The 16,043-nt window shown below is 41.3% G+C and overlaps 1 protein-coding gene across 4 annotated transcripts in view; it reads left to right on the top strand.

The window, feature by feature from the left end:
* The first annotated feature begins 1,595 nt into the window (after positions 1 to 1,595).
* The window catches only part of osbpl8 (oxysterol binding protein-like 8), a 47,270-nt gene continuing 32,822 nt past the window's right edge, over positions 1,596 to 16,043 (top strand). For 3 of the 4 annotated variants that reach the window (XM_029825315.1, XM_011613162.2, XM_011613161.2), the window contains exons 1-2: positions 1,597 to 1,946; positions 12,949 to 13,052. Coding sequence is in view for 3 of the 4 variants with exons in the window: in XM_011613162.2 (XP_011611464.1) it covers positions 13,008 to 13,052 (45 nt within the window). In the remaining variant the exon portion in view is untranslated. Of the gene's footprint in view, positions 1,947 to 12,948; positions 13,053 to 16,043 lie in introns of all 4 variants that reach the window. The other variant, XM_011613163.2, reaches the window with a different exon arrangement.

Genomic DNA, 16,043 nt, shown 5'->3' with positions numbered 1-16,043 from the left:
TACTTTTTAACCGTTACGTTCCAAAAAACCAGCACTTTACGCAAAAGGAGACACCCTCCAGCTTCACTCTGAATCTATTTCTTGGCCGCTAGATGGCGCGCTTTGTTCATATAGATCAGAGGTGTCAAACTCAAATACCCAGTGGGCCAAAATTCAAAACTGGGACAAGGTCACGGACCAACATTGATATTGAAATATTGATATTAGCTATAACACGGAACTTTTTGATATGGACCCAAACTAGTTTTGCTCATCAACTGAACATGGAACAAGCAAAGCTTAACACAATACAATATATAATTTATTATTGCACCCATGCAAAATCGAAATTCAATTAAAAAAAACACCTCATGGCATTCATTTCTTCTCTTTTAAATTTCAACAGCAATCTTTTTCCATTGTAAGTTAATGTGATGCCTTTTCATCTCTTCTACTTTCTGGTGCCTTTGAGTCATTTTCAGGAGCTTGTGCTTGTCTTGGTGTTGCATTATATAGCGTCATCTGTTGTTGTTCTCCTTGTAATGCACATTGGCTCCACATACAAGGCAGACAGGTCCGTCTTTTATATATCTAAACAGATTTTCTGTCTCCTACCTGTTCAGAAAGGTCCTGTTTTCTGCCTTTCCTTCAATAATTTTTCAGAGGGGTAGTGCAGTGCCAGAATTAACATTAGCATATAAGGTTGCTATGACTACTTCCTCTCTCTTGGTGGTTGGCAAGCCACAAATTGGTGCATTACCAACACCAACTGATGTGGCGTGTGGATTTTCACACCACAACGCCAGCAGAGAATTGCTTCGCGGGCCAAATAGAATTACATTGCGGTCCAAATTTGGCCCACGGGCCAGAGTTCGACACCTATATTATAGATGCTTAAGTAGGAGGGCTCATGTGATTCATGTGATGCTGCATGTTTTAATCATGTCCGTAATATCACACATGGACAGGTTTAACTGCGGTAAATACACGTTTTTGCACACCTAGTTCACAATTACCGCATTATCAGTTTCTCACCGAGAAGAGATCAACCAACCGGAATTACAATATGTTCTCTTAACAGGTCACTAAATCGATCACACGTTCCTGTCCTGCCTGTAAATCGAGGCGATCACCTTGCAGAAATAACAGAAGGTTGCGGCTATAGTGGTAAGTTAGCCCAGTTTAAAAATCAAAGAAAGGATATGAATTGGATAGCCTTCAAAATAAAACAACGGCGTTAAAGCTAAAAGAGAAAAGATAAATTAACCAATACAAACCCATACAGAAAATATACTAAATCTTTAAATACGATCACAGCAAACAATAAAGACACTATGACAGACTATTTGGGGATACTTGGTAACATAAAATGTATGAATGATTACTAAATGGATGTATGTTCCTGTTTTGGATTGTTTGTTTTGCATTTTTACATTGTTTTTATTGATGAATTACTTTTTTCCTATACATTTTCTTGGTGAATGATGAACAAAATGTAGCCATCTCTCGACATTCAAAACGATAAACCTAGCCCTAACCCTTCCGTTATACCCAAATCGCTTTTGTATTGAAAATTATAACCGGAAACGGAAAACATCTGATTAATGTGACGCTTGTCCTGCGACGACAGTATATGCAGCTGACAGAAGCGCGCAGGCGGGCTAGTCGCTAACAAGTTCTGTGAATGTCGACGCTGTGGTCCACTGTGAACATAATTGCACTTATCTGGAAGTGAGTTTTAAGTATACAAACTTCACCAAATGACCAAATTGAAAACGCCGACCTGAGGAAGACGCAGGCTAACGTCACATTTAGTAGGATGCGCAGAAAGAGACACTAAAACGTCGTCAGCTAACAGTTAGCAGACAGAACATCGTTCAGGGGAACTGACGGAATATACCCCACCACCCTCGTCCTGAATCAGCCACACAACCTTCGCTGCCCAGGAGACCGCCAAGAAAGCAGAGGTAAGCTTTAATACAACACCAAGGCTCTTATGTTAATGGTAAATAAAAACGCAGCTAGCATCTTGGCTGTGTAGTCGAACTGACGAGCGCTCGGGACAGAGCGTACTATTATGTAATAAACCGGGATCCGCTTCCAGACGCTTTCTATACATCCCAGCCACTTCAGGCTGCAAGGCCATTCCTAGAAACAGGCAATGATCGAGTGGTAGCTTATATTTTTAGGGCTGCATTTAAGTACGGAAGTGCGGGATGGAAATGAATGCTGGTTCTATGCACAACTGCAGCGAATATTTCGCTCCATAGTGGTCAACACGACCACTGGCTTGTGAAAAATGGTTTTTAATCACTATTGTTCAGTAACGTATGAGCATGTGAGTTGTGTTGCAACTTTCCTCCAGGAATATATTTGTCAGACAATAGTTTAGAGTCCCAGGCAGAAGTTTCAGTAGATGTCCACCATCAGCCTTGTGATATAATGTCTTATGTGACATTGTGGATGCTAGGATTTAACACTGCCATGAACTGGAAAATAGAGGCCAGCATGATTGTTATTAGGTTTATTTATTGAAATGTGCCAAAAAAGAATAGGGAACGCTGTGCATTTTGAGATTCTCCAATCTTTCCAAATTCCTTATCCCTTTTCCAGAAACAGACTACGCTCCAAATTTATGTGTTGGTCATTTATCAGCGTATCTGCTCCCACTCACCTGCTTTATTTACATCTTTTCCACTTATTTGCATGGAAAGTCCGCACTTTCCACCCAAGCTTGCCACCGAGACCAGACTGAGTTCAGGGCTGTAAAAGCAAACAGCCTATTTGGCATCCAAATGTTTCTCTCTTTTACTGCAGATGTCTGGCCGACAGGCACACTTAGGCACACACAGTTTGTCATTTGGGACAGGAAACATTTAATTCTGACTGAATTAAAACAGGAAATGGAATCAGGGAAAAAAAATGCATTCGTTCTATTGCCAACAGGCCATTACAATTTGGCATGCACTAGCCAACAAACCAAAAATGACATTTACAGTTTTTCATTTCAAGGATGATTTTTCTAAACAATAAAACACTGTGGGCAGTTTCTGAACAGTCAAATAATCACCCAGGCAGAATATTAATTAAACCTGCTGTACGGTATCAGTGTTGCTGGGCTCATGTGAAGGAGACGGACTGTTTGACATTTATTAATGTCTCATATTCCAAAATGATTTACCGTAAATTCTGGACTACAGAGCGCACCTGACTAAAAGCCGCATAGTCTAATTTTAGAAAGAAAATCAATTTTGTACGTATACAAGCTGCACCGGATTTTAAGCCACAGGTATCCCACGTAGTAATATGAAAAATTAGATGAAAACATTCAGTACCGTATATGTTTTTATTACCGTAAGAGACGAGTCACTGACGAGTGACAAACAAACAGGTAAGAAACGACAGATTACAGTTCATACAGAGACCTCAAATCCAATTTTTATCACGTCAGGGTTTTTTAAAACTTTTCTTTTAATTTAATCCGCTTAGCAACATAAACAAATATATTGTAGCGGTAAATGCTTTTTTTTTTCTAACGGTGTCTGTAATGCAGCTACCTTGAAATATACGTTTGTATCAGCTACACACAAATTACGTTGTTTATGCTTTTTTTACTCAAACAATGAACAATCTAAAACTCCCCGATGGCCCACCTCTAAAATCTTCTATTTTCGGGCCACCTGCGATGTTTACGTCTAAAAGCTTTTGTCGTCTTTTTGCTTTGGACCAGTTCTTTATGATGGCGTCTCCACCTTCTCGCCATTGATTACCGTAATGCCAAGATTACGCGCGGCAGCTCGATTTCCTTCTTCAACCGCCAGAGTGATAACTTTTAACTTAAAAGTCGCATCATATGCTTTTCTTCTAGTATTTTCCACGTTGATGAGGGTTAGTAAAGATGACCGATTCACAATAGTTGTGATAGTGCGGCACGAAAAAAAAAACATAAAGAAGCCGCACCGTAGAATAAGCCGCAGTGTTTAAAGTGTAGGTTGTCTGTGTAGGTTCTCAATCATCCAGGTCATTGTATCCAAGGTAGTTTTCTATGTCAACTGGACTGGGTTTCTTCTCTTGAAGACGTTTCGCCTTCTATCCAGAAGGCTTCTTCAGTTCTGAAATTGCTGGGGAGAGAGCTTGAAAATATATAGCCCCTGTGGACCATCTGCATGCTAATGATCTGGGTGGTCACCTGAGAGTCGTTAGCAGGGTCGTTGGTCGGGTCGTAGTTTCTGTTGAGGTGTCTGCTGGATCACATGATGGTGAGTCACTGGGTCTCCTGGAATGGTGTGAATGTTTGTTTTGCTGTTGGAAGGAGTGGAGGACTGCATTGTATGTGGGTGATAGGAAGTGCAGTCTGTCCTTTGCGTTTCGTGTTTGCTCAAGCAGGAGAAAGACGAATCAGGGATGATACAGTATTGACCATGTTTGATTCTGCATTTATTGCTATGTTGATAGCTCACTAGACATGGAACCTCCTGTTTTAGTGTTTTCACACTATCACACTATTACTAAATGGAATTCTGGAAATACATATTTTTGCATATTTTTTTTTTTAGCTCCCTCAGCAATAACTAAAATTATTTACTGGACTCAACATGGAGACTTTATCCATTGTTGCCTCTGCTGCCGTGCTGTAGCTGCCTTAAATAACACGCCACTTTCCCTCCACACCCTGAACAGGCCATTGTGTCTGAGCTCGTGGGTTGGCTCATGAAAGCCCAGCTGAGACAGTCGATGCGATCCTTTGACCGCACCTCTGATTCTGGTCCGTTCAGCTGCACCGCAGGAGGATTCAACACTACCTCGAGTTGGTTTTGTGTGAGCCGCAAAGTTACCCACAAGCCACCTCTGCAGAGAAGGAAAAACATTTCCTTTTGTTCTTTTAGAGAAAAGAAATGAACAGGTATAATGTAGGAGGATATTTGCTTTCTTTTCTGTTTTGTAACTGGGATTTTAAAGGGGATTATATTGTTTGATTACAATGAGAGCAAGGAAATATATTTTAGATTAGTTATTTTGCTTTAATTAGACCAGGGACTCACTCCTAGAGGGAAGCAACTAGCCGTGATTTCCAGACAAAGCGTATGCCTACGATCTGACATTCCTTGGTGATCCAGTCTGATTGCTGGTCTGGGCACCACTGAATTAGATGTATCATGACCATAATAAGCAGCCAACCACTGTGATTTGTTTCTGCAGTCCATCAACAGTAATCTCACAAGGCAGTTGGTGAATAACCAATCAAGATGATTTCTAGAACTTGCAACTGTGTTGATGAACACACTCGTGAAGATTGAAGTCAATCTTGTAATTCTGATTAAACCATAACTGATCCTTAACTGTTCAATGCCAAGAACAGACTACTGTTTTCTGTTCCACGGTGGTCACTGTTTCAGATCACTCTTCCACTGTGGTCAAAATCACCCAATCATACCCTATAAAGAGCACACAATATCATGGGCTGTGTCTTTTTGGGGCTTTCTGAGCGTTCAGTGTCTCCCCGGCCACTTCCATCAGCTCCTCTGGGGGGACCCCCAGCTGCTCCCAAGCCAGGCGAGAGATGTAATCTCTCTATCTGGTCCTGGGCCGGCCACGAGGCCCCCTCCCGGTGGACCATGTCCGGAATACCTCTAAAGGGAGGCGTCCGGAAGGCATCCTAGCCAGATGCCCGAGCCACCCCAACTGACTCCTCTCGATGTGGAGAAGCAGCGGTTCTACTCCGAGTTCCTCCCGGATGTCCGAGCTTCTCACCCTATCTCTAATGCTGAGCCCGGCCACCCTGCGGAGGAAACTCATTTCAGCCACTTGTATCCGCGATCTCATTCTTTCGGTCATCACCCAGCGTTGATGGCCATAGGTGAGGATTAGGACGTAGATCGACCGGTAAATCGAGAGCTTTGCCTCCTTCTTCACCACGACAGGTCAGTTAAGCGCCCGCATCACTGCTGACGCCGCTCCGATCCGCCTGTCGATCTCACGTTCCATCCTACCCTCACTCGTGAACAAGATCTCAAGATACTTGAACTCCTCCACCTGGGGCAGGACCTCCTCCCCAACCCGGAGAAGGCACTCGACCTTTTTCCGAGCGAGAACCATGGACTCTGACTTGGAGGTGCTGATCCGCATCCCTGCCGCTTCACACTCGGTCGCGAACCGTCCGTTTATTTAATGTACTCAATGTATCCTATAGCACAATTGTGAAAATTGGTGTACATCTGATCCCTAACAAATCATACAAGGAGCTAGACATAGATTTATTTATTGTTAAATATTAAGAAAAAGATGTTAGTCAACAACAGTGTGATCAGGGGCAGGAAGCTAGCGGATCAAGGGGAGATGCCAACAATTTGCAACAATAAGGAACTTGCATAAGATCACATAGTGCACCATTAACGTGATATTCAAGTGCTGTGGGCCAGATCCAAACTTTAGACCAAGACTAAAGCAATTATTGTACGGAGTTTGCATCTGTTTTAAAGAAAAAGATGTATTTCAGTCATGAGTGTAGAATGCTTTGAGAGACATCCTCTTTTTCTTGAGCTCCTACTCAAAGAGGTACTGGTTTCAGCATCTGGGTGCTGCATTCCTCTTGTTCCAGAAATCATCCCAGTTCCTCAAGTAATAACCCTCTCGAAGAGCTTTGAGCTGAGAGGACGACAGTAATGCAAGCTCACATCCTTGGCTCATTTGTATTCTTTCTGTACAGCGACTGTAATGAAAGAAAAATAAGTGGTCTCTTGTCTTATGTGTTTGTATGCCTTCTTTTCAGAATGAACTAGTTTAAATGACACTTGAGGTGAGGTTTAGGAAGGATAAGACTATTTAGAGCTTTCTACAAATATCTGTTTCCTAAAAAAATACTTTGAAGTATTTTTGGAGCACCCGTGCCTAGACTCAAAAATCAACATTAGAACTTTTTGCTTTTTTATTGCCATGCACAAGGCCACAGTTTATTTTACATTGTTTTCTAATATAAGGGAGGTGGGGTACAAACACTGTGTCCTTGCTAGCAATCTGTTGGATCTGGTTTAGTGCAAGCCTTCACCACCAGAGGCACCTGGATCTTTTCTTTCTCTCCTGGTGGAAAAGATGTTTGAGCCTTTGCTCTTTTAGTCCCTTCACTTCTTCCACATGACATCCACCAGCAGCCCACCCATCGATTGGTTTGCAAGTTTCTCTGGATGTTCTTCTGATGTATTCAGACATAGGAATTGCCTGGAGTTAGGACCAGTGATCCATCAAGGAGCGCTCTCTGCCACTGTGCAGCCAACACTTGCTGCCCTGCAGCTGTAGCCCACATCTCACTGAACATGGAGGAACAACCTATGTCATGATGTCATCTCTGTCTGTCTGTCTCCCCTCCTCTCTTTTCTCTCTCTTTCACCTTCTCGCACTGACCGGTTGTGTTTTCGCTGCTGGCGCTGCATGAGGTAGGTCCTTCAATCACCTCCCTGCGCGTTCTTGCACCTGTGCATGCTATAGCTCTTGTCATCTCTCAGTCTATCCATCCAATCTCACAGATACAAAAATATTACATTCATAGCTTTGCGGTACAATATTTCAGTGAGCTTGTCTTGACTGCCCAGAGTGAAAGAGACTGTAATCCAAATGCTGGGATGAGAAAGCGAATAATTTTTCTGTCCTCTGACTGATCATGAGATCATGAGGTAATTGTTATGGAGGTTGTTTCCTGCATTTCTTTCTCCTTGTGCCTATTTTTAAAGGTCACACGTCTTGCGACCTTTGTTGTCATCCCTTCTGTGCCTGCAAAATCTAGAATATGAAACATTGTGCTTTCAAAATCTTGAACATTGTCTCTGTTTTCTGTCGTTCAAATGTAAAATTACGCTTAACCCAAATGGAGTGTGCAGATCTGTTTTGGAGTAAACAGAGTCATATTTTTCTGTTGTCTTACAAAGTCAAACTGCTGTATAATTTCAAGATGAAATGTATGTTCTTGGTCTCGGTTTTAATCAAATACATTTTCCCCCAAAATGCGACTTATAGTCCAGTGCGACTTATATATCTATTTTTCTTCTTTATTGTGCTTTTTTTGGCTAGTGCGGCTTAAACTCCGGAGCGACATATAGTCCAGGAAATACGGTATCGCCAAGAAAACCTCAAGTCAATCCCATAGAGCCATATTTAATTAGTCAGTTTACTTGACGCTACCATCATGCAAACACTTAAATTAGACCTGTTCCATGTGTAATTTCTGCTTTATGACGTCTGCTGAAGGTTCCTCATTAAAAATCCATACATTTATTTGGGAGCCTGAAAGGAGTGATTGCTTTTCTGGAGTTTAATTGTCTGTCATCAGACAAACGATCCGCCTCATTTACATTCCGTGTGTCGTGAGACTTTTGCTGCGTTTGATGAAATCCTGCATCATTTCAGGAGGAGTTGATGCAGTAGAGGCCTTGTTCAGAATTCTGTCAACAGTTTCAGAGTGACAATGAAGGACAGAAGTGTTTTGTTGGTTCTAAAGTACATCTCATGAAAAGCCCAGCTGGTAATTGTTATGGAGGTTGTTTCCTGCATTTCTTTCTCCTTGTGCCTATTTTTAAAGGTCACACGTCTTGCGACCTTTGTTGTCATCCCTTCTGTGCCTGCAAAATCTAGAATATGAAACATTGTGCTTTCAAAATCTTGAACATTGTCTCTGTTTTCTGTCGTTCAAATGTAAAATTACGCTTAACCCAAATGGAGTGTGCAGATCTGTTTTGGAGTAAACAGAGTCATATTTTTCTGTTGTCTTACAAAGTCAAACTGCTGTATAATTTCAATCTCATGGATGCTGATTGAACCCCCAGAAGTCACTACAATCTCCTTAATATCACAGGAGTTCATATCCTCCTCCCTATCCACCTCATCACAGTCTTATCAGCACGCATGTATGTGCAGAAGCACACGGCCCTAGCTGTGGATGACCCTCTTGTTCTCTCCCTCTTACCAGAATCACCATTTTATATAATATCCTGTTGGTCTGATTTAAGATATTGAAGAACCTAGACTGAAAGTATGATAACTCGGTTGCAATATCTTGTTTTCAGCTGTTTGTTCTATATATCCATCCATCCATTCTCTACCGCTTATCCGGGGTCGGGTCGCGGGGGCAGCAGCCTAAGGAGAGAAGCCCAGACTTCCCTCTCCCCAGCTACCTCCTCCAGCTCATCCGGAGGGATCCCCAGGTGTTCCCAGGCCAGTCGAGAGACATGGTCTCTCCAACGTGTCCTGGGTCTCCCCGGGGGTCTCCTACCGGAGGGACATGCCCTGAACACCTCACCAGGGAGGCGTCCAGGGGGCATCCTGACTAGATGCCCCCCTGTTCTATATAATTTTTAGTAAAATTCTGTGTAAACCACAAGATACATATACCGTATTTTCCGGACTATAAGTCGCACCTTTTTTCATAGTTTATGAGGGGGTGCGACTTGTACTCCGGAGTGACTTAAAAAAATACATTAGTACAAAATTTCACATGTTCGTTATTTTCACAAACAAAGCAAAGCAGATGTGTACTTAGTTCGTTGTGGGTCATAAAGCTGAATTTGTTACGTTAGCATACTGTAACCCTATTGCTAATCCATGCTAATTGCCTTTCAAGATGAAATGTATGTTCTTGGTCTCGGTTTTAATCAAATACATTTTCCCCCAAAATGCGACTTATAGTCCAGTGCGACTTATATATCTATTTTTCTTCTTTATTGTGCTTTTTTTGGCTAGTGCGGCTTAAACTCCGGAGCGACATATAGTCCAGGAAATACGGTATCGCCAAGAAAACCTCAAGTCAATCCCATAGAGCCATATTTAATTAGTCAGTTTACTTGACGCTACCATCATGCAAACACTTAAATTAGACCTGTTCCATGTGTAATTTCTGCTTTATGACGTCTGCTGAAGGTTCCTCATTAAAAATCCATACATTTATTTGGGAGCCTGAAAGGAGTGATTGCTTTTCTGGAGTTTAATTGTCTGTCATCAGACAAACGATCCGCCTCATTTACATTCCGTGTGTCGTGAGACTTTTGCTGCGTTTGATGAAATCCTGCATCATTTCAGGAGGAGTTGATGCAGTAGAGGCCTTGTTCAGAATTCTGTCAACAGTTTCAGAGTGACAATGAAGGACAGAAGTGTTTTGTTGGTTCTAAAGTACATCTCCCATCATTTGAAATGACAACATCACTACAATCAGCTTAGGGTCCAGATGTGATTACTGTCCATGTGTGTCCACCTGTGTGCTGTGCTATAATCTGAAAACAATCAGCATCAAGTCACTTTTGCACTGTCAAAACAACACCAACAAGCAGTCCAAACAAATAATTCTGTTTTTTCTGTCCATGCTCACTTTTGTAATAAAATATTTTAAATCTGCTTAATCTGACCATCAACACCAGCATCTCTGATGGAAGCCCAGTTATAATTGATGTCAGGGAATTTTAACTGTTCTTGATACTCCTTCCATTAGCTTATCAGCCAACTCCAATAAATGCATATTGATTCAGATTGATTCGCCACTGCCAAGGTACAGATTTAGGATACTCTGTCCATTTGCCCTCTGTCTCTGAGGGTGATGCACACACTACTACAGATTGTTAAATGCATGTTAGGGCTCAAAGCGTTAGTAAGTGTGGGAGGGAGACAATATGATGACAATGTATTGTTCCTGAGGAAATGGCGGGTCCATGTTTTTTGTGTTAAGGGCTTTAAAATTGTGACTTTAAAGATTGTCAATTAGCAAAATTAGCATTTTAATACTTAAAATGAAAATGAGTGCACAACAGAGACTTATACAAGTATGCGATTGAAGAATCTGTAGAAGCAAATAATAATTTTTTTTAAACAACTTTGACTTATTCTATACCTGTCAGGTGCTATTTTACGTATGTTATTTAAAGCCAGGCAGTATGAATAAGAGTTGGAGGTGTGACGTAATCCTTCACATATTAAATAATATTAAAACATTTAATCTGTGGTTTAAAAAGCAATCCCATGCACATCTCAGCTTTAAGACCAAATCACTCACTTCAACCTTTATTTATTCAACTCAGAAATTAAATAACATGCTGTGGTGAGCTACAATGAGGAAATGGGAAGACTGGTGCGCCTGTAAAGGCAGCCCTAATGCGATATGCTGGGTCTGCTATTGCTGTTTAATCTTTTGCAAACAGTCCCTTTTTATTGCTGCTGGAATGGAAAAATAAACTAATTCAACCTGCCTTTGACTGTCATCTCACTGTTTGGTTTACACTCCCACAATGCTTTATTTCACCAGCAGTGACTCACCCTAACAGGGTGCACACCAAACCTTTTAAGCAGTAAGTCTTTGCAATGAAACAGCAATCAGAAAACAAGTAATTTCTCCAATAGTGATATCATCTTTATCAACCCCTGTTTGCGAGGCAATTACCAGCAATGAAAAATAATCTCCTTCTTAAAGAAGGTTATTTAAAAAACCCCAAAAACTCATTTGTGGCTTTAGGGCTTTATTTCTGTTTTGTTTTTGTGGACAAGTAATGAGCCTATTGGGGTCATGTTTGTGGACAGATATCTATCACAATATTCACTCTGACATACGCATCTTTGTTTGTTTGGTTTAGGTACAAAACTTTATCTTGTAGTACCGTAATTTCCGGACTATAAGCCGCTACTTTTTTCCTACAATTTAAACACTGCGGCTTGTTCTACGGTGCGGCTTATTTATGTAATTTTTCTATCAGCCGCAAGGGGCGCTCGAGCGGAAAAGGTAAGAGAGACCGGTGGAATATATGTGTCGAGGAAGATGCAAGTTTAGTGTAACTTTGCGCTTTGTGTATGAATAAAATGAGCATAAACAGACCCTCATCATGGAAAATGCAAGAAGAAATTTTACCGGGATGTTTTTTTTTAACCAGCCCTGTTAGTGTTACTGCCGTATTGCTGCTGTGTTACTGCCGCGTCACAGGCACTGTTTGAAAAGAAAAGCAAAGGTAGTGTAGCGTGTTGGGGAGGGTCAGTGTGGGAATTTCCCAGCATGCTTTGTGGCAGTGTGTCTGTGGGTTCAGGTTGGTGTTAACCCTGTTTTTGTTCGTTGTAAATGTTATCTTTTGCAACTTTCAATGTTAGTGTTCTATTTATTGAGTTCTGGTTGTTGATGTATTTAATTACTGTTTTAATTACTGTTTGCCCCTGCACACCATAAGCCAGGTTATGTGTGTGATTGAAGACCTCCCTTCGTTGACGTGTCTTTCGTTCAGTGTAAAGTGGATCTTTAAGATGGCAGAAGTCTGCGGCTATTAATCAGGTGCGCTCTATAGTCCGGAAATTCACTTTTTTGGATAATGAGTAACTGTTGTACATGTTAGTTCTTTCGGTTTTTTTGTATTACAAGGGAACATTTGGGTCTCAGCTCCTCTCATTGACAAATGACATATCCAGTTTTTATTAATGTAAACCTTTTTTTACCTTTTACCTTTATGTGCTCTATATCTGTTTATTGTTGGTTTTAAAATTCATGAGAATGTCATAAGTCATCCTAATGAGACCCCCGCTGTCCCGTGTCATTCATCAGACAGGTGGCATCCAGCAGAGACCTTCCCTCGGTAGATAAAGGTTAAAAACGCTATCGCCTTCCACTGTGGAAATGTACCCTCTGGTTGGAGATAATTTCCTATATTCATCGAAACAAATTCCAAAACTGAGCCAGTGTAAATATCAACCTGTGCGTTATCAAGGAGCTAGAGCTGCTTTTATTTTGTTCTTCGGTTGGGAAAATGCTAGGGGGAGAAAAATTGACTCCGAGTCTTACAGACATATGAGAGAAATCATTTGTTTTCGTGATCGATGGGTGCATTTAAAATAACCACCCCACTGTAGTTTTAAGGCCATTTAGACAACAACTCCTGACGGCAAATTACAGCCTAAGAGAAACGAAAATGATCACTGTGGATGTTTTAATAAAGGGTGTGTTGGTTGTCTTCTTCTCAACAGATATGCAGGCGACAGAGCAGCAGTAAAAGGTGTGGCTCTGGATTACTGGTAACTCAACCATGGAGTCCTCCTCTGAATCCCAGCAGGAGCCTGACAAGACTTTGGTGAGTATTGTGCACTCATACAGTTTATTATTCCAAATTTAATTGCCCCTCAACTTCACTGCTCTTGTTTCCTGTTGGCGTCAGTGAAAGCATGTTGCTGAAGTTCACTTTTGAACCTTAATGATTAGGTTATTGTGTTAATGCTACTAACCTGCCACAGGCCAGACTCTGCTGCAAGCATTGGAACTTCTTTGTGAATAAATGTGTGTGTGTGTGTGTGTGTGTGTGTGTGTGTGTTTGTACTTGCTACTTAGCAAAGTGAGGCCATTTTTTGGAAGTAAGGCCATTTTGGCTCATCCTAACTACTTCAAAAGACTGTTTGACAGTTAACATGTTTTAGGTTTTTAGAATTGGGTTTAGGTTAGGATGAGGGAGTTCGTTGCGATGGTTCAGTTTGTGTGTGTAGCTTGCAGACTGTTAAAGGAATACCCAGAATCCTTATTCTAAAATGATCTTTCATGTGCAGGAGGGGAAGGAAACAGCTAACAAAATACGTTTACATTTTTTCTTCTTCACTGAATCAGCAAAAGTTCAAATAATTTTTCTTTGGTAGGGAAAAAATGAATGGATTTTCACTTGCATCTACTTTCTATATATGCCCTGTCTCAAGTATAACTAGATATCAAGTTTAGAATTTCACACGATGATCAACATGGTTCCCTTGTTCTAACTTGTGAGGAGAGTGAAATATCACTCACGATTCCCTGCCAAACTAGCGTTCCAGTTAATCTGGGTTAAGGTACCATTATTAATTATATTGGCATTGCATTGAGACTGTACATTAACAAATCAGTTTTTGGGTGCTGTGCAAACTGGTGTAGATTCAGAAGACTTTATATAACTGGACAGCCTTCACACAAGCCAGTCACAGTGTACCGTATTTTCACGACCATAAGGCACACTGTATTAAAAGGCGCAGTCTCAGCTATATCTGTATTTAAAACATACATAAAGCGCACCGTATTATTAGGCGCATGCTGAAACATATAGTAAAAAATGACAACAGAAGTAAAACAGTGAGTTTCGACACATTTATTGAACAAAATATTCATTCTTCCACCACAAAACCATCAAAAGTTTTCATCTTCTGTATCTTAATTAAACAGCTGCGCTATTTCAATGTCCAACATCCAGAATTCCTCTTCTTAATCATCTGAACCGACCAGTTCCGGTTCGGCGTTGATTTTGTGAAAGCTCTTCCAATACATGAAGACGGTATCATAGCCCATGCGTCTATAATCCACCCGCATATGGTGGCATAACTTGCCCGCCGCTGCCTCATAGATGTGGCTGGGCGCGGTTATCTTGTCGCGGCAGTAGGTGCGGAAGATGGCCGCCCTCTCCTGGTAAACCGCTGGCAGCCGCTGCGCAACAGTTGTCCTCGCGCATATGGAGAGATGCCGCCTCCTCATAAAGCGAAAACACTAAGATTGCTCGATTGCCATTTAGTGGCAACCCAGTAGTGCACCCACCAAAGGCGCACAGCAGATTTTGGAACTCAGTCCACACACAAGGCGCTCCATATTATAAGGCGCACCGTCGATTTTTGAGAAAATCTCAGTGTTTTAGGTGAGCCTTATAGTCGTGAAAATACGGTACTGTATTTCTTCTTAGGTCACCACGGCGCATTCACACAATAGCTCCTCAATGCACATAATGTATAAAGTGGAAACTTCTGGGACCCTCAGCAGTTTATCTCTCTGAGAGGAAACTGTTTGTAGTTCAAGACTTCACCGTCATATTTGTTTGGTGAATTCCTGTACCTGGGTTGCGTGGAAGAAGCGGCATGACTGAGACCCCCATTTTCACAAAACTTACAGGCACATGATGGATTTTTTCATATGTCAGCTTTGATTCAACCTTTTCTATGGGGATCAGTAGGGAAATAACAACTGCAGACAACAGGAGTCATAAAAGCGCTGGCTGCTTCTCCCACAGGCCAGCATGTGACAGCACACAATGAGACGGCAAAGCAGCACAGCTGTCAACTCTTTTCCACTTGAGCCTTGCTTAGGTTGCGTTTACTGTAAGCTGTAAGTAGGAGAGACAGCTATCATCAAGAACCTCAAAAGTCGGTTCACTATGAAAGGAATCAATTCAATTTAACATATTTTTGAGTCACTTCAATTGGGTGTAGGTGCAGTTTTCAACCTTAATTACTATCATTTTTGTTGGTATCTTAATGACTGGTCAACATATTCAGTGTATAATGGACCTACGTTACAGAAACTGCACTCTCAACAGATATGTGGTAAAACATAAACTGTTAAGCATGAATTCCATTCTTCTGATTGTTCCTGATTCATGCAGGAGTGTCCTCTTTACTGCACTTTACTCGGGAAAAGTCTCAAGAAAATCCACAGTCAAAGAAAAGAAAGAACCAACAAGTGAATAAAAATTAGTTTATTTTGTTAAATCAGACGTCCATAGTTATAGAAGGATCCCAAACTGAAATGCTACACGGACACAGGAATGCTGCTTTTCCCCTTTCACATTCACATTCTCACCATCACAAGTCAGGAGCTACTTCTGAAAACACCCCCACTTCTGTTTCCATCCCACCACCATTCATTCTGCTGTCATTTTCCTTGTTCTTACGGCATTGAAAGAGTTGGTGACCTGCTGTTTAGAAAGAAAAGGCGCATTATTACCCTACAATAGCTAGGAGGTAAGAGAAGACAGTCTGTGATTAGATCATCAGTGCCTGAATGGATATGAGCTGCTTAAATAAGAGAAAGAAAATTTTGGTGGCTGTTGAATTGTCAAGGCATTGCAATTTTTGCAGTGACTTTACATTTATTGCCTGTGGTTTCACTGAGAAATCCACATTATCCATTATCCAAAGCAGGTTTTAGCTAAAAGACTTGACAAAAACATGTTGTGTTAATGTTTTACCCAGCATATTATTGAGAAATTATGTCTGATGATTAACAATCACTCATGAAGCAGAAGGAAAAACAGCGACAGGTTAGCAGCTATCTGTCATTGCGT

The sequence above is a fragment of the Takifugu rubripes genome, chromosome 18, assembly GCF_901000725.2.
Source record: "Takifugu rubripes chromosome 18, fTakRub1.2, whole genome shotgun sequence".
NCBI classification, from domain to species: Eukaryota; Metazoa; Chordata; class Actinopteri; order Tetraodontiformes; family Tetraodontidae; genus Takifugu; species Takifugu rubripes.
The sequence above is the reverse complement of the archived record's forward strand: the minus strand, read 5'-3'. Positions and strand labels throughout refer to the sequence as shown.